Source organism: Meleagris gallopavo, chromosome 30 (assembly GCF_905368555.1).
Source record: "Meleagris gallopavo chromosome 30, MGAL_WU_HG_1.1, whole genome shotgun sequence".
NCBI lineage: Eukaryota > Metazoa > Chordata > Aves > Galliformes > Phasianidae > Meleagris > Meleagris gallopavo.
In genome coordinates, this window is record NC_139433.1 from 2,483,538 (window position 1) to 2,501,119 (window position 17,582).

The 17,582-nt window shown below is 49.4% G+C and overlaps 1 protein-coding gene across 4 annotated transcripts; it reads right to left on the reverse strand.

Moving 5' to 3' along the window:
* Positions 1-1,523: 1,523 nt before the first annotated feature.
* On the reverse strand, positions 1,524-16,937 carry MIER2 (MIER family member 2). 4 transcript variants are annotated; one of them, XM_085211403.1, is made up of 13 exons: positions 16,849-16,937; positions 13,150-13,237; positions 12,497-12,648; positions 11,642-11,827; positions 10,933-11,053; positions 10,190-10,299; positions 9,478-9,547; positions 7,877-8,028; positions 7,162-7,243; positions 6,963-7,057; positions 6,071-6,174; positions 5,256-5,392; positions 1,524-4,439 (listed from the first exon to the last, which is right to left on the reverse strand). In XM_085211403.1, the coding sequence occupies exons 1-13, from the start codon at positions 16,855-16,857 to the stop codon at positions 3,964-3,966; spliced, it is 1,782 nt and encodes a 593-aa protein (XP_085067529.1). In that variant the 5' UTR covers positions 16,858-16,937; the 3' UTR covers positions 1,524-3,963. The 4 variants fall into 4 exon arrangements, with proteins under 4 accessions (XP_085067529.1, XP_085067528.1, XP_085067530.1 ...); XM_085211402.1 differs by having other exon boundaries at positions 6,047-6,174; XM_085211404.1 differs by having other exon boundaries at positions 6,047-6,174; positions 11,642-11,767; positions 16,849-16,936.
* Positions 16,938-17,582: the final 645 nt, after the last annotated feature.

The following is a 17,582-nucleotide window of genomic DNA, read 5'->3' on the forward strand; positions in this document are numbered from 1 at the left end:
CAGTGGCACCTTGTGGGCATTGGGAACCCATGGGCACCCATGGGAATGAGGACCCTAGGCAGTGGTACCCAGGGTGACTCATGGGACCAAGAGGATGGCACCCATGGGTGGTGGCACCCATAGGCAGTAGTACCCACAGACCGTGGAGGCCCACACCACTGTGCTGACACCCATGGCTGGCAGAAAAGCCCTCATTGCGTGCATCTGCGGGGTCCTGGAGCTGGGGATCGGTGGAGGACCAAGGACCATAGACATGGGAGGACTGACATGGCCCAGGATGGGCATTTTGTGGCACTCTGAGCCTCAGGCAGGGAAGGGCAGATTGCTGTGCTTGATGGTGGCACTCCCGACCAGTTTTTGAGTAGAAAATAACAGAATTTTTGCTGTTTTTGTTCAATATCCTCCTTCCTTGATTTTTTTTTCAGTATCCCTTCATCTCTCAATAGCAGCTATGTGTTCCACCCTGGAGGAATTAATCTTTCCTCCCTTCCAACCAACTTTATTCATATTTATATACAATTCCTTTTATGTCTGCGTATAAAACACACAACAGCACACTCCATAATCCACCATTTATATATGCAGATATATTCCTTCCTTCTGCCTTCACAAACAGCAGCAGCAGAACAACATTTCTACTCAGAGAGCTGTGTTTTCTTACCAAAAAAAAAAAAGTGTTTTGTTATTTTGTTAACGGCTTGAGTTATTAAGCACAGCCCTGCTGCCCTCAGGCCTCAGATATTCACTGCCTTCCATTCAGGATCACGGCGCCACTTCCGCGTTTACGCGCGCATGCGCGTTACTCTGTGGAGGACCGAAGACCATAGATATTGGATGACTGGTTGCGCAGAGCGGTTGGATGCGCGCGTTGCTCCGTGGAGGACCAAAGATCATGGATATTGGATGACTGGTTGCGCAGAGCGGTTGGAGCAAAACAAAAGCCCTTGTGCTTTTTCGTGCGCGTGCGCAGAGCGACAGGAGGACCCGTTACCATAAACATGAGAGGACTGGCGGAGTAGAGCGGTTAGAGCAGAGAAACGCCATTTCTGCGTTTCCGTGCGCATGCGCAGTACAACCAGGAGGAGAAAGCCAAGCGAGGGTTTCAGCTCCCGAGGCTGCGGTTCGCCTGAGGAGCGCTGAGGGTCTCCTTCCTCCTCTGAGCCTTGGGACTGAAGATGAGAGCCTGGGCGGGCCACGAGGCCCAGACGAGGTCTGGGGCAGGCGGATGGATGCCCACTGCCCACCCACGAGCTCTCCCGTCAGCCCCCACGCAGAGCATGGGGGGGAGGGGAGGGGGAAATTCACTCCCTGCTGCCCCAGGAGCACCCACAGCCATGCAGGGGCTGTCAGTGCGGGCAGCGCTCTGCCCTGAGCCCTGCAGGACCTCTGCGCTGCTGACACAGGTCCTGGCAGGTCACCGGAGCACAAAGGATGGGGGAATGTGATCCAGGATGGGCTCTGGGACCTCCACTGCCACGCACAGGGCTACGACACCTCGGTCTCTCCAAAAACTCCCAATGTACTTTTCCTGCTCGCTTTCAAATTAGGTTTTTAATTAAATAAATAACGGCGAGGGGCCTTCAAGGCAGTATCACTTCACAGTGTAGGGCATGAAGGTGGGAAGGGGGAAAGAGTCCAGCACTGGGAGCATCTCCAAGTGAATGTGCTTTGTAAGAAGGAAAAAAAAAAGAAAACCCCAACAAAATCAAACCTCCTCCCCCTGTGCCTCCCCTCCCCATCCCGGCCCTTTCCACCCCTCTCCCTTTAAAGTGATGTGGAAAAATGCGCCGCGCTCTCCTGTTGACACGTTGAAAGACCCCATGCGAATCTGTAAACAACACTGAATAATATAAATAAGAGACACTTCTGCCTCCTCCAGCCTCCCCTCTGCTCTCATCGGGGCTTGAAACAAACCAAAGAAAAAATAGTTTCAGGAAAAACTAAAAACCTTCTTGGCGGATGGAGAGGAGAAGCCAAGGCCTGGCCCTCCCTGGGAGGGCTGCAGCTGCTCTCTCCCTGCCCCCTCCTCCCCTTCCAGCCAAGGAGCTTCCTCTCTCCCCCAGAAAGGGGGAATCACAGCCTGGGAAGTTCCACTATGGAGCTGGCATTTGGATTTGCTTTCCATTTCCAGCAGCTGGGTGCAGCCAAAGACCTCTGTTTTACCATATGTGGTTCGCAGAGCGATGCCCGGTCACAAGAGCATTGTGTCAGGATCTTGGCACAGCTCAGCGTTGGCTGGGACTGAAACAACCCCCTGCTGGCATAGGGGAACAGGTCTGGGGCTCAGAAGGTGAGACGAGGTCTGATCCTAAGCCATCCCTTGAAGCTGACTGGCGCTGTCTCTGTGCTCCCTCCGCAGGAGTGCAGCCTCACCGTGCCAGGTAAAACGAAGATCCAGGCTAATAGTTTTAGTCATCTTCCAAATCCACTGGCAGCAGAAGCAACTGCAGGATCACAGCCTGAAGGCTTCTACCAAAATAAGCAAAAAAATCTTAACCCAAACCCTTTCTCAAACACAGAAAATGTCTGGAGGAAGGAAACATCTGCACCAGAGCCCTGCCTAGCAAGTCAGCAGACAGCATTCCCTGCACGGGAAAAGGGAATGAGAACCATTAGTGGATTTAAGCCAGGGACAAACCCTAGACCTGGCACACATCTGTGACACCAATCGGCCACCACAGCTCTCTGCACAGCAGCAGGCCACCTCCTACCCACCCCATCACCTCCTGAGTGCTAATGGCAGTACAGACATCCCCTTCTCTCCTTTATGAGAGTTTGGGGTAATGTTTTAGAACAGAGGTGGATGGAAAGGGAAAGGAATGCCGTGTGCTCTTCTGCTGGGTCTCGGTGCTGGCATTGATGCCCTGCACTCACTGGGGGCCCCAGGGGCTGAGTTGCACAAAGTATGCTCAAAGTGGCAGTGAGGATGTCTGGTGCTGCTGTGGGCAATTTTCTCTGATTCCAGCAGTACAGGGGCTGAAAGCTGTCACCCTCCCAGGATGCACACACATCCGTCCTGCATTTGGTGTCACTGCTCCGGGGAAACGCAGGCCAGTGGTGGGGTCAGAACAGCTGACAGCTGCCCTGTGCTGGCACCTTCTGCTTCTCCGTATTCACCTTCACAATTCTAGCTCCAGCCACTGTCCAAAGCGAGATTCAACTCAGAGATAACCATTCCCTTCTTCTGCAAAGAAAGGTGGGAAAGGCTTAAGCATGCACCATACTATTGCAGCGTCCATTTCCAAGCCCTGAAGCTTTGGCTAGAGGACTGGAAGAGTTTGCACCATCGCACCTGCAGCTGGGGGCAGTGTGGGCAGAGGGAAATGCACACTGCAGGAGCTTTGAGAACAGCAGTGTCTGCACCACCACGACCCACAGCTCAGAGCGCAGGAAATCTGCGAGAAGGGGAGGGGGGAGAGTGGCTTCTATTGCAATGCACTACATGTGGGTGAACAGCCAGGACTCCTCACCTTCCTTTGGCATCATCATGTTCACCTCTGCTGGTGAACAGCCCTCCAGCCCAAGCAGACTGTGCTCCATGCTGATTTCCTAAGCTCTCAGACCCTCTGTCCAAGCCCTGAAGTGCCCGTAATACATCCCTGTTTTCAAAACATCTCTTCACTCACACTGTCCCATTGGGCCAAAGGGCACTTCCCCTGTACTGAGGGCAGGGATTTTCCCAACAGCCTGGCATTACCTGGGGTAACACATGGTCAACGAAATGGGGGGGTCATGAGCCTCCCCCCTCACTCAAGCCAGCCACCAGCTTTGCATGACTGTGTCAGAACACGCTGGAGAAGAAATGTGTTTGGTTTCACTGTAGCCTTGGATCAAGGAGGATGGAAAGACGGATTCTGACCAAGAGCTCCAAACTGTCCCTACAGAACAGTGGAAGTTCCAGGATTTGACTCAGTCAGGTCCAAGTCCTTGCTGGGTCCGTGACAGGTCTGTGACTGAAGATTCTCACTGTGACAAAGGCTCTGACCGAGCCACAGGTGCTGAGCAGGCCTGATGAGCAGTCAGGAAACTATTTACATCTCCGATGCCAATGAGGCCAAAATCTGTGACCGATAAGGACACTTGAGCAGGGGCCACCACTGCCTCTGGGTCTCTGCCCAAATCCACAGGGCCAGCAATTAAAGGCAAACCCTCATTAATGTCTGCAGGGAGAGTGAAGTCCATGGTTATCGTCTCACCAGAGCTTTGTAATGTCTCCTGCTTCTCTGCCAGTCCTGGTCCTGCTGGTGGCAAAGCAAAGAGCCCCGTGTCCGAGGGGGTGACAGCATGCCGTGTGCAGGAAGCAGAGATGGTGCCTGAGGAGGTTTCCTCTGCAGGGTCAAAGGAACAATTCGTCTCTGAAGGAGTACTGCACTCGTAGCCCTGTCCCGATTCACTCATGCTGCCCAGGCTGCAGGCTGTGCTCTCCACGCTCAGGGGCTCTGCATGAAGCAAAGGAGGGAAATGTAAGGGAGACGGACAGAGAGGGAGGGAGGAAGGGGAGGAAAGCAGTGAAATCAAAGTATTTCACTTTTGAGTCCATAACATATGAAAACCAGAATCCAGTTCAAATCCCACCTGTCCAGAACAGTTCTTGTTTGATGGCAAAAATGTTTCTTTATTATAGCAAGCATGAATCCTGCCAGCATCTACTAAAGAAAGGCAGGCAGCAGATAGGGGGGCACTGGTGTTTCTATGGAAATTAAAAGGAAATCTCAAGACTCTCCATTGTAAACCCCATCCTAAACTCCACTCCCTCTAGCACCTGGCAGGTGCCAACATGAAGCCCTTCTCTGTGGTAGGACGGAGAGAGGGAGTGAACCCAACTCAGTCTCTCTGAGTCTTCTCATAGCTCTGAGAGCAGTTCACAGGTACAGACTGACTTCTGGTGCCTCAAATCAGCCTCTGGAGAACACACTTATGCACATTAACTAAAGCAGGTGCATTGGAAACAACTCTTTACTGCAGGTGCCCAAAGTCAGTGCATTCTCTTGCTTTGGGAATGCCACGGGCCATTCCTCTGCATGTGAAGCAGGATCAACTGGAAGTCAACTCTAGAAAAGTCAGCGCTCATCAGTGCAGAGAAAGCCAAGTCTCCTTTTACATGCACCACACTCTGTGAGCACACTGACACGACACAGGGAAAAGAGCAACTGCTGGATAACGGCAAAAGAAGGAAGGCAAAAGGAGGGTCCAGCTGCTGAGTGATGGAGAGGAAGATAACTCCTCTCCTGTGGTAAAGAAGGGAAGGAAGTTACCTGTGCTCTCAATTGCTAGCTGGTCTTGGCCAAAGTGAGAGTCCAGGCAGCTGGTGGCAGAGGGAATGGGTGGGGAGCTCCGAGAGCGGCTGGCGTTTTCCACCTCACCCCCATCCAAATCATTGTCAGTGTAATCCCTGTGGGGAAAGGCAGACAGTGACCACCCACAAACCAGAGAGATGTAGGCAAGGAAGACTCGGATCCAAACCCACCAACAAATAAAGCAACAGGGCTGGAGAGGTCTCACAAAAAGGAATGTACATCACTTCTCAGTCTGCAGAACCCAGTTTAGGTTCTGGCATGGAGGCAATCACAGTTAAGTCAGTGTGGATTCCACTTAAATATTTTGATTTGACCTTTTAAAGCATTTCAGCTTCAACCTTTTAGAAGAGCATTTGCTGTAATTAACATAGATTTCAATTTGCCTCAAAGGGGAGCATCTGGGAAATAAATTAATTCACCTCCATCAGAAACTGAGTACGTAGAAAAATCCTATTCCTGAAATTTCATCCATCTTGAGAGTAGCCCTGAGCCCTTGGTCCTAACCTCTCTCATGAATGCATTTATATGAAAAAAGAAAGCAGTATTTCCTGGCATAAGTCAGTCCAGATCCAAGCACATAATTGCTTAACCATCCCTTCCCACACCAACAGTGGCTTATGTTCTGAGGACGGGCTATGTGCTCCCACCCCAAAAAACCAGAGCAGACAGCACAGTCTTTACAGTGGAGGTGCTTTGCAGCAGGGATCTTCACAATATTACTAATTTTAGTGTGAGAATATTCCACGCACGTGGCTCCAGGGTGGAGGACGTACTTCTTCCTTCCTAAACGAGTCTGCTGAGTGAAGTAGTCGTAGCGTTCTGACTTCTTCCACATGTAGTAATATTCCACACATTCGCCCACTGACCGAGTACGGACCTGAGGAGAAACATCACAGTCAGCATCCAGATGTGTCTCACAGAGCAAGGGCTATTCACCCATTTTTTTTATCAGCACAGAAAGTCAAGTGCGTGGTGGCGATATATATATTGCTACGGACACATCTACACTGCAGAACAGAAGCAGATACTGAGATTTCCAAGGTGGTAATCAGCCAGAGAAGGAATTCCCCATGGTGCATAATTGTTCTTGCAGACCCCAGCGTGGGCTCACACACAGTACATTCATGCAGGACTTTCCTGCACCTCCAGTAGCACACTTAACATCAAGAGAGCAAACCTGCATCCATTTTCACTGGCCAGAGTCAACATGCCCACAATGAATCAGCTGCAGAACTGGACTCTCTGGTTCTGCCAACTCCCAGCACAGCAGCATATGTCCTGGGGCCCAGTTCTCCCTACAACAGCATCTTTCATTCTAGAGGACCCCAGGGGACTTTACAAAACATCCACATGCTCAACTCACTCATTCACAGAAGGTACTGCAAGGGCTGAGAGTTTGGAAAGAACTTTTTGAGACTTCCAGAAAGGGCTAATCAGTAATTAACTGACATCACTCATGCAGGCCAGTGTTGTTTGTGACTTCTCCCACCTGGAAAATAAGGCAGAGCAGGGCAGTGAACAGCCCATCACCTGCTAGCATGAGTCAACACAAAGCCCGGGGTTGGAACTCAGCAGTCCTGAACTTCCTGCATTAGCCAAGGCTCAAAATACACCTCTGTCTCAATTCCCTCTGTCTTAGTGTGATGCAGGGGTGAACATTCTTACCTTGTTTGCCTGGATAAGATGGAAGTTTTTCCCATGGACCCTGAAGCCATGTTCAAAATTTCTACATTCTTCTTCACTCCAAGCACAAAGCTCATCTAGAGGAAAAAAAAAAAGAGAGAAATTGGGGAAAATGTACAGAATCCAGGAAGAATTCTATGCACCTTGACTTTTGGGGTAGAACCCAGACAGGGGTTCTCACCTCTGATAACTTTCACATTGAACCGTAACCTCCGTAATGCCTCTTCTGCATTGAAGTTGCATTTCACCAGCTCGTACAAAGCCTAGGACACAAAAGAAAGTGGCTGACAGTGTGTATGAGAGAAACAGACCAAAGCAGAGCTCCTTACAATTCACATCTGTCTTCTAACACTTATTTTTCCCGGGAGTCATTTTGCCTTAGCCCCAGCTTGGCCACCACTCTGAATTATACTGTTTCTCATTTTCACAGCACTGAATTACAAACCCTAGGACTGAGAAGATGCAGTTCTTCCAGCTCTAGAGCTACAGTTCTAGCAGCTCTAGAGATTACTGGTGTGCTTCTGTCTTTCTACAGATACTGGGCTTGCTGTGAGAATCTAACCTGGCTAGTTCAGGGGAAGCACAACTTCTCTGAAGTCTTTCTGAAGTTTCACCTTCTGCTGGCTTAAAAGAAAAAGACACAGAATGTACAGAAGGCAGATCCAAAATGATGATCATGCTGCAAGCTCTGTCTCAGAGATTTTGCAAAGGCATGATGAAGAGCCTCCTAAGAGCATCTGAGGGGCAGTCTCACTTATCTAGGAAACAGGAAGAGAGGATCACAGGAGGGAGGCCCCATTCTCTTTTAAGTGAGCTTTGTTCAGGATCTCTGAAGGAATGTTGCACCATTATGACAGAATTTTATCTTGATAGTATCTCTGGCTACCAGGGTTTACCTGTTCGTTGTCTTTCACCATCTCTCCTTCTGGCAGGCTGCTGCTAGACAGCTCGTCCCACCGCCGCTTCACAGCACGGTATAGAAACTCTTCAACCTCTCTTTCAGGTAGGATGTTTGGGTCCCAAAGCAGCTGATCTTCATTTTCATAGGCTAACAGAAAAAGCACTGAAATAAGCTCAGAGAATCCTATTGCTTTTGAGAAACAATCAGCATGGACATGCACAGCAGAGATAGAAGGAGAGAGAAAACCTTTGCTTGGACTCCAGGCTGGCACTAGAGATGGCAGCCATCTGTGTGAAGGCACTGCATCTTTCCCTCCTGATTTCGGAGGCAGATAAGCTCAATACTGCTTATACCTCTTTTAGAGCCCCAGGCATAGGCTTGACTTGTGTCTACTTCTTCACAAGGGTTGGCTGATGAGTTTTGTTGTAACCATGTTCTCTGTTGCTTTGATTCATTAATCTTGGCAACTTAAAAACTATGGATTGTAAGGTGTCTTTTCCCACATGCAGCAAACAGCAAACATAAGAATGAGGAAGAAAAGGCAGCTTTCAGCTACAAGTCTGGCCTAGGCTCAAGACCCTCTTCATCCTAGAAACAAAACTAAGCAGCTGCAAAGCTGTGCTAGCTTGTAATGCTCCCCCATGAGCTGCTCCATCCACATAAAATAGCAGCAGCACACAGCATCACTATGTGCTTATCGCCCCTTTTAGGTTTCAAGGCTCTGAGTCCATGAGAGCATGGCACAAAGCAATGTAGACATGTTTAAGTAAAATAAACAGCGCAGAGGAAAGCAAAAAGGGATTCTGCAATGAAAATAACCAGAAATACAGTGATTTCATTTTCTATTCAGATAAAAACCATCAGCACCCTTCATGTTTCACCTGTTCACTTCTTTCTAGAGGCAAAGGAACTGACTCCTGCCACACAAAGTCAGGTCAGAGGAAGCACTGACAGGGCATAAAAAAAATCCCTATGTGGATCTTCTGTCAGTCTCCTCTCATTTCATGCTGATGCAAACATACACATTGCATGAAACGCACTAAATCTGTGGTCTTTAGTACAAAAGGCTGAGAACACTTTTTCTCCCCTTTAACTAAGTTGCTTCTAGTCTGCTGGGTGAAAAGAACCAGTAAGGAAGTGAGTCATTTCTAAAGAGGTGCTTTTCTGTTAACTATCTTCTTCAGAAACTCAACATGCTGCTGCTAGCAGTGCACTAGTTATGAGACAATTTGCACATCAGCATGTCTGCAGAACAAATTAGGAACTGTCAGCTCCAGGCAGTATTGACTGGAAGTAACTCTTGCTACTTCAGGAAGATGCCAGGGAAGAATATATCTTGCTTTGGCTACAGATGAGCTCCCCTCCTCCTAACCTGTCATGCCAAGCCAGTTTTCATGGAGCTTCTGTAGTTCTATTACTAGCCAAATCCAAGCAAGCTAGTTTAAAGCTAGCTTGGGTATAGCTGTAAATTTTGGTGTTGATACTGAGAGATGCCAAGCTGAGAGATACAAAATAGATTTAGTGATCCAGAGCCCATCAAATCCCCAGGACAGCAACTCTACACCCAAATAAGACACACCAAGGAAGCTGCCTTACCTTTTTCACTGTGCCTGTTTAAGTGCAGGATGGGAACGGTGGCTTGAAACTGAGGTCCAATACTGATATCCTGAAAACACAGAGAGTTGGGTAAATGGAACAGGCTGCATGTGGGCACTGAGTTTACTTCATTATTTAGGGACTGTGACAAGGCCAGGATAAATCTGCAGTCCCCAGTGTCACTATAACTTCTAGGGAACTCTGACTACTTTATAAGGTAGCTAGAAAGATTTACAACTAGACAGAGCATAGTTTAGGGACCTCAGGCATTTACCCTGTTTTAGATGTACAGCAAATAGCTGAGGATGGAGTAAAAAAATGTGCTAAAGGTCTCCTGCAACCTTCATAACCAGGATGAATTTGGAATCTGCTCCTCCTTTTGATAAGATGATTCCCCTCCAGTAAAGCCCACTGGGAATACTGCCCAGCAATTCCCTTTTGTAGGGCTACAGAGTGCACTTTTGACTTACCAAGGCACAACAGCACTTTGCATACGTGAAGCAGAAAACAGGTAAGAGATTTTGAGATCACATTAAAGAAACACTTCCAATCCACGTATGCCACTGCCTTCCACAAAACACAAGGCACTGAGCAAAAAGAGTTAAAGCAAGAAAACTTGCTTGAGGAATATCACAGTGCTTTTGTGTCACGTTTTCCTCAGGCTCTGGGACACTGCCTCAGCTCCCCTCCTGGATGCACTTCAACCATTTACCTTCTTACACTCGCTAGATGGCATGGAATCCTCCTCTGATTCCTCAGCCATGGAGGAAGCACATGGAGATGAACAGGGCTCTTTGTCTTCATCAGCAAGGAAGTTGTTTGCTTTGTGGAAAAGGGAAAGATTTGTTGTTATGAAACGATTTATTTCTACCGCTCCACGTTCCCCTTCCTTTCCTTTATTTTCTGTCTTTCAGAGTGGTCCTCAGTGACAACTTACCCATATTTCCACTCTTCCCTTTTAAAGAAAAGAATGTGCACAGTTGCCATATGGGTGATGCCAACCAACCCTTCATTTTGTGAGGCAGCAGAAGGAACAAGATCCCTTCACACTGAGTCTCTCATGCACTTCAGCTTCATGCCTGATACGTAACAACTGCCACAATACATCAGGCCACTATTGCTACTGAATTTATTCACTTGTAGAGATGTCAGACCCAGCACTGATCTTACAGACTGTAATTGCAACAGGTAGCAAAACATTTCTCACTCTCTCAGTGTTATGAGCTATGGTTAAACACAGCTCTCTCCTGATCCCAAGTGCCCACCTACACTCTATCGTGTCCAACTGATGCTGGGTGACCCCACCAGCACACAAGTTTATTCACAGCCCCCAGAAGGAATGTGGGAAAATTTATGTCAGGGAACTTAGTGACAAAGTAAAGAAATACATCCCTGCTTTACCCTGCAGATCACATGGAAGTACAAAACAATTATTTAGAAATCAGCAACACGTACAGCCAGGCTGGTTTGGGAATAGGTCTGATGCATCGTGGGACGTGACTGATGGAGTCAGATCATCTGCTGAAGACTGTGTCTCCTCTTCTTCCCCTGAAAGCAAATCCTTCGCTATTTGTTCCTTTTAACAACAACAAGAAAGTGAAAAACAGTTTAGATTAAAAAAGAATTACATGAAAGCAGGAAGGGGGGTGGGGAGCAAGGTCTAGAGGAAAGCATTTCTGCCCCAGGGTGGCTGCATCCACAGCTCTCCTCACCCTCCCACAGCTTCAAAGGCAGATTCTCCCTTGTGCTCCCCATCACCCCTGGATTATTCACCCTTTAAGCTCTCCTCTAAGTGTTCAGAGGAGAGTGGATTCCTATGGAAGCCAGAGATAGGTTGGCTAGCACTGAAGGTAGATCCAACCCTTCCCTGTCTATTCACAGACTCACCTTACAAGCCAAGAACTGTGAACAAAGTTCCATACGGAGTTGTGACAGTGCTCTTTTTAAAAGTTATCTTTCCTCCAGCCTCCTTCATACTCTGTATGTTCATTCACATTTCTGCACCCGGTGTTTTGCACTGGGGCACTAGAACCAGGCAGACCCCTTCCCTTAGCATTACCCAAACTCCCTTTGAAAAGAGCTACCAGACCCGTGGAGCTTAAGGCAGCACAGCAAGCTGCAGTGCAGGCCAGCAGCACACACCCAAGCTGACAGCTGCTCTTACCTTATCCAGAGTCATATCAGGGAGATTTGGAGGAATGTCATTGCTCTCGCTGTCCTGCTCTGAAATGGGATCGGATGCCTCATAGCCATAAAGTGCAAGCAGCTCCTCAAATGGCATTTCACTGCTCTGAGCGAGAGGAGGACAAAGCTTCATCAGGCATGGAACAATCACCGAGAACAACAGCAGCTGCAGTGAACACAGAGATATGCAGAGGCAGTCATGGCAGCTCTGCTCTTCTGGGGGCTCTGAGTGCCTTGGGTAATGCTGCACAATGAAGGGGGTATGGTCTCCCAGGATACCACGACTTGTTCTTCTCAAAGGTAAGGACAAGCCAGGAAATTTCACCCCCAAAACAATACAGTTGAAGTACTTTAAAAATATATTTATACTAGATTTCATGCTGGTGAAGAGATGCCAAACAGTAAAACTGTACTGATACAGAAGAAGAGATGGAGCAAATCCCTGTACTACTCTTGGGCCAGACCCGAAGAGCAAGATGTTCCACTGAGGCCCCCATGGGGAGCATCCACCAGAGAACCACACTGTCTGTTCTCTGTGGTTCCTCTCCACCATGGAATGGATGTTGCATATGCAGCCAACAGCTGATGGCTCCTCGATAGCGTGTGTGAAGGAACAGCTGTCAGTGGATACCTGGCAGACCATCATGCACTGCTGTCAGCTGCTGAAAGATCAAACTCCTTGCTATCCAAATTCAGATCTAAAACCTATTGATGGGTGGACTTAAGCACAGCACAGAGCAAGCAAAACAGTTTCCCACAAAGATCTTTGGTACTAGTACTGTCAAAGAAAACAAGAAAATCCATCAGATAATTTCCCCTCCCTTGCTGCCTTTACCTGAGAGGCACTGAAACTCTTCTCCAGCTCTTCTAAAGACTTCTGTTTCTCCTGAGCATCATCTTCTTCTTCCCTTTCTTCCCGTACGCCGTAGTTCTGCGAAAGGATCTCTGCTAGGTTCAGTCGGTGATCAGCTGAGCCCATTGACACAACTGCAGGGATTAAAAGAAGTTGGATACCAGCACCACCCTGAACCCAATCTTCTGATGCAACAAAACCTGACCCATTCTTGTGTGCATGTGCAGCCACAATAAGCCAGAGAAGAGATTAGGCAGAAAGGAGTGAGAAAGAATGGAAACAACTAAACAAAGTCCTTCTGTGAACAAGCCTGATTCCCTAAACATTCGTATCCCATGACTGTTTCCCAAGTATTTATGCTCCTCTCTTAGCTGGATTCTCTGATGTCATACATCTGAATGCACGCTGCAGCTTTTCCTTCATTGGAGGCATTTTCAGGATAATATTGGGAGAACAGCAAATGGACATTTGTAGGAGCTTTGGCATCATTAACACTTATCCATCAAACGTCATCGGAATCAACCAACAAGTTCCAAAGATGTTGGAAGGAGAAAGGGAAGAAAGACAGACTGACCCCAGGAGCATGGATTCCTCTGGAAATCAGACCAACAAACTGAAGGATAAAGCATGGCTACCTGCTGCGCTCTGAAGGCTGGCCTCTCCAGGACAAAGGCTGTGGGCTGGGTATGGTACCACCCTCGGGCTCTGCCTGCCCACCGAGGCCTTCAAGGAAAGAGAAAGATATGGCTGAGACATCTCTTAAGAGTGTAACACACCTCTTAACCCCACCAGTAAATGTAATTAGTTTCATTTCAAAGCAAAAGTTAATAAAATCCACACAGGGTAGCACTGGAAATTGTGCTGTGCAAGAAGAACTTTTGTTAGGTGTATTCAGCAGCTCTCCCAGGGCTCTGCTCTTTGGGTTCTGCACCTTCCCCTCAGTCTCTAAGTGCATGTGGTGGAGTTTCCATCTTACCTTCAGCGCTCTGCTAATTATTTATCCTCTCATCAGCTTCAGACCTCAGGTCTTTATGGTTTACACGCTCACTTAACTGAAGGATTTTAACCCCCAAACACACACATCATGCTGTGCTGGAACAACAGCACCTTCAGGACCTGAGCCATTCTTTGGGGATGCAATCAGAAATGGCCATCCACCACCATGTCAGCTTCTCCCTAAGGCCCCACCACATTCACGAGGTTCAGAGGGGCCAGGCAAGAAATTCAGAGCTGAGCAAGCAGCAAAGGAGCCTTGGAGGTGTGTAAGTAGCAGAAGTGAGGTAGGAAGAGGTGAGACAGGTGGATGGTGAGAACAGGATCCTGCCTTTTGGCATTCAGTGCGTGGTCAGAAGTTCAGGCAGCAATAATGGGCTGAGGCCTGAAAAGCAATCCAGAACATCTGCAGCTCCCTGGGCTGAGGGACATGGAAATGTTGTTCATCAAGTTCAGCCTAGGTAGGGAGCAAGCAGGTAATTAAGTGATGCCTTTGAGCTGACTGAGAGCATCTGATGGCAGAAGGAAGTCAGAGCATCAGAACGACACAGTCATTGCCGACGTCTTGTTGTGATCCTCCTTGTGAGCCAGGGCATCTAGGGTGCTTCAGTGCAAGCTCTAAAAGCTTAAAAAACACAGGTTCATATCAAAATTGATCCTCTAAAAGGAAGTATACACCAAAAAAAAGCCACTCCAGGCTTTGGTTTAGAAGGCAGCAGATGTTCCCATCAAGACAAAGACCAAGAAGGAGGGAAGGCAAGGACCTGTGAAGCAGCCATGGAACTCCTGTTCCTTCCCCTGCCCAGAGCAGTGAAAGAAGGATGCCTCAGTCCCAGCTGAGGTGCACAGTGTGTGCTGCAATTCATCATCCCTGGGGTCTGAGCATTAGCAACAGGGTAACCCCACTGCAGACCATTCTGGCTGCAGGCAGAGCACACAGAGAAGAAAAGGGAGGAGGAATCTGTGGGCTAATGGAAGGAAAGAGCTCAGACAACCTCCATTTTGAAAGTGGCCATGCTGGGAAATGGATTCATAACTCAGGAAAGTTCAATGTCTCTTTGCTGGTCCTTGCTGGAACGGGACTGAGCACAAAACCCTCTTGGATAAATCCATCCAAACAAATAATCCCAGTCTGGTAAGAATGAGAAGGGTGTGGGCTACACTCCCTTTTGCCTCGAGTGATCAGCAGAGCTCCCTGTCCTGAGACAATGATCCATATATTGACTGTGCCTCCTTCACACAGGGATCAATACGGAGCTGCACATGAAGGATTCTGAAAACGAAGACTGAAAGCAGCAGCAGCAGAAGGGCTGGCTTGAAAAGGTGTCAGAACACTTCAGGGATGATGAGCTCTCGGATTAAAGATCAGATGCTACAACAAAGAGTAATATGGCAGGATGACAACCCAGTCACTAATCACTAGTTTATGTCCCCAAAGAACTAAGGCAGCATTAGGGAGAGTGGGAACTGCTGTAAGCTGGAGGTCACCATGAAACGATTGGCACTGCTGTGTTTGGATTGAGAAAAGAAGAAAAACTGAACAACCCTTCAAATTATTAGGAACTAGGGGAACAGACAAGCCAGAGGAGTAAGAGGGAAAAGGGGGTGATTATTCCATGTGAAGGTGAGGAGCTGCAGTCTGACACTTCAGATGCAACCATCTGGCAGGAGGAAGGAAACACAACAGCATTATGTGTGTTGGAAAGAGAGCAGGAACACCAGGGCACCATCAGATGCTCCCAGATCAAGAGTGGTTCTCAGATGAAGTACCAGTGGTGTCATCTACTGCTGGTGGCAGCTCCGTCCCCATGGGAGACAACAGCAGTGATCTCCATTCACCTCCACAGTGAACCATGAGGTTGGAAAATGGCTCCTCCATCCATTGGTCACTCGGGAAAAGAAAAGGCATTCCCAGCAGCAGTTTTCCTTCTGTTACTCTCTGCTTCTCAGGCATAATCACAGAATCACTGAATGACTTGGGTTGGAAAAGACCTCAAAGATCATCCAGTTCCAACCCCCTGCTTCTCCCAGAAGTTACACAGACGTTGACCCATTATCCATTCTCTTCTTTGTATTTCTGGATGTTTTCAGCACTTCATTCTGTGTTCTGGACTCAAGTTTTTGAGCACATCAGACCAATCAAGAGTTGTGCCTTACACAAAGGAAGGGCACAGACAAAGCCATTTTCCATTGCAGTACTGACTGCGATTGTCCAGAGATGGAAAGTCTCTCAAGCTGAAGCAACTCTTGCAAGAAAGTGAGGAAAAAGAGAGAACACTTCTCCTTCTAACATCACTATTTTAATAACTGAAGTGATTTCCTCAGCTAGTTTAACACGTATTTTGAACTCTGTGAGAGTCAACTTGGATTTGCTTTCCTCAAACCCCAGTGGTAGCCAAAGGAAAGCAGCATGGATGGGAACACATTTGTGCTGTATCCTACGCATCTGAAGGAGCAAAACATTCACAAAGGTCACATCCTGCACTGCCCAGACCTCATGTTCTGGTGATGCCATAAGGGACACTCCATGCTCCAACCTCATCAGCGAGGCCCTGTGCTGTCCCAAAGGCCAAGGGATGCGTCAGCCAATGTCACACCAAAGCAACAGCATAAAGAGGAATGCAACACTGATGCTCCAAGGGCCAAAATGAAGATGGAACTGTTCTGGGTGGGACGGGCAGAGGAGTGCTGTGATGTCCCAACTGCGAAATCTGCTTCTCTGATAGAAGCTGTTGTCCCACGATGAACAGCAGCCAACGCAGTGCTCCCATTGCAGTGCTCCCACTGCAGAGCTCCCAGAGCCCCCACTGCAGACCCCCATTGCAGTGCTGCCATCGCAGACCTCCCAGTGCTCCCATCAATCCCACGTGCTTCCATCACCACAAGGCCCAGCAGTGTTTGGGAAGCACCAGGAGATGTCAGAGCAATGCAGGGCGATGGATCCAGCAGCAGCAGCAGCTCCAGAAGAAGTCACAGGGTCCCAGCCCAACACCCCCACGGGACACCCCCCCCGTAATGCTTCTTCCCACGGTTCTGCCTCCAATTCCCCTCCGGGGATCCCACCAGACCAAACTCCCGCACAGCACCGCTCCACTCCGTGCCCGGTCCCGGCTCCAGGCCCAGCCCAGCTCCTTCCAGAGCCCCTCCGTCACTCAGGCCCTCGCCCCCCACACAGCCGGGCCCAAGGCCCGGCAGCTCCCGGCTCGGAGCCGGCCCCGCTCCCCGGAACCCATCCACGGACACTCCATCCCGCAGTGATCCAACCCGGCCCAAAAGCGATGCGGAAGACGCGGTCCCATCCCGGCTCCGGCCCGGCGCGACCCCACCGGCTCCGCACTCACCTCCGCCATGGCCGGGCGCGAGCGGCGGCGGAGGTTGGTGGGGGGAGGGGGGAGGGGGGAGAGCGGGACCCGGATGTGGCGGCGGCCGCTGATTGGCTGCGACTCCACGAGGGCGGGGGGAGCGGCGGAGGCGCGGCGGGGTCAGAGGTCAGAGGTCAGGGGGCGGGGCTGCGCGGAGCGCGGGCTGAGCCCGGGCCGGGTACATCGCGGACCGCGTTCAGAGTGCAGGGCCCGAATCCGGAGACCCGGCGAGAGCTCCGAGCCCCGGCAGGCCGGAGCGGGCAGAATCTGAGCCTCAATCACAGCGCTGTGATAAAGGCGGGGCCGGGTCTGAGGCTCGGCCGGTACCGGGGGGTCGGTTCTGCTTTGGGCTCCATTTCGGCGTTCCAAACCCACAGAGGATGCTGGGAAGCGGCTCCAGGTTGCCGTGCGAGTCCAGGTTCACTCTGACGCCTCCTTCCCTTCAGCCTGGAGGAGGCAGAGCTGCAGTGCCCCAAAAGTTTGGAAATAAGAACTGATCGCAGCAAACCCCTTTTAGCTCTCCATAGCCAGTGGTGCTCAGGGCCATGATTTAGCACTGGGTTGTTGGGGTAGGATGGTTTGGTTGAGGTTGGGCTTGATGACCTTGAAAGTCTTTTCCAACCTGAGTAGTTCTGTGGTTCTGTGATTGCCCATCTCCGCTCTGTTGTGCGGTGCTGTGCCAGAAGTACAGTTTTCCAGTGACCTGGATCTGC

Excerpts from the sequence above, each read along its gene's own strand:
- MIER2 (XM_085211402.1), bottom strand. Across the intron at positions 6,175-6,962 it reads ATCTTATCCAGGCAAACAAG|GTCCGTACTCGGTCAGTGGG; the intron begins GTAAGAATGTTC and ends GTTTCTCCTCAG. Across the intron at positions 5,393-6,046 it reads GTCCTCCACCCTGGAGCCAC|GGATTACACTGACAATGATT; the intron begins GTGCGTGGAATA and ends CTTTCCCCACAG.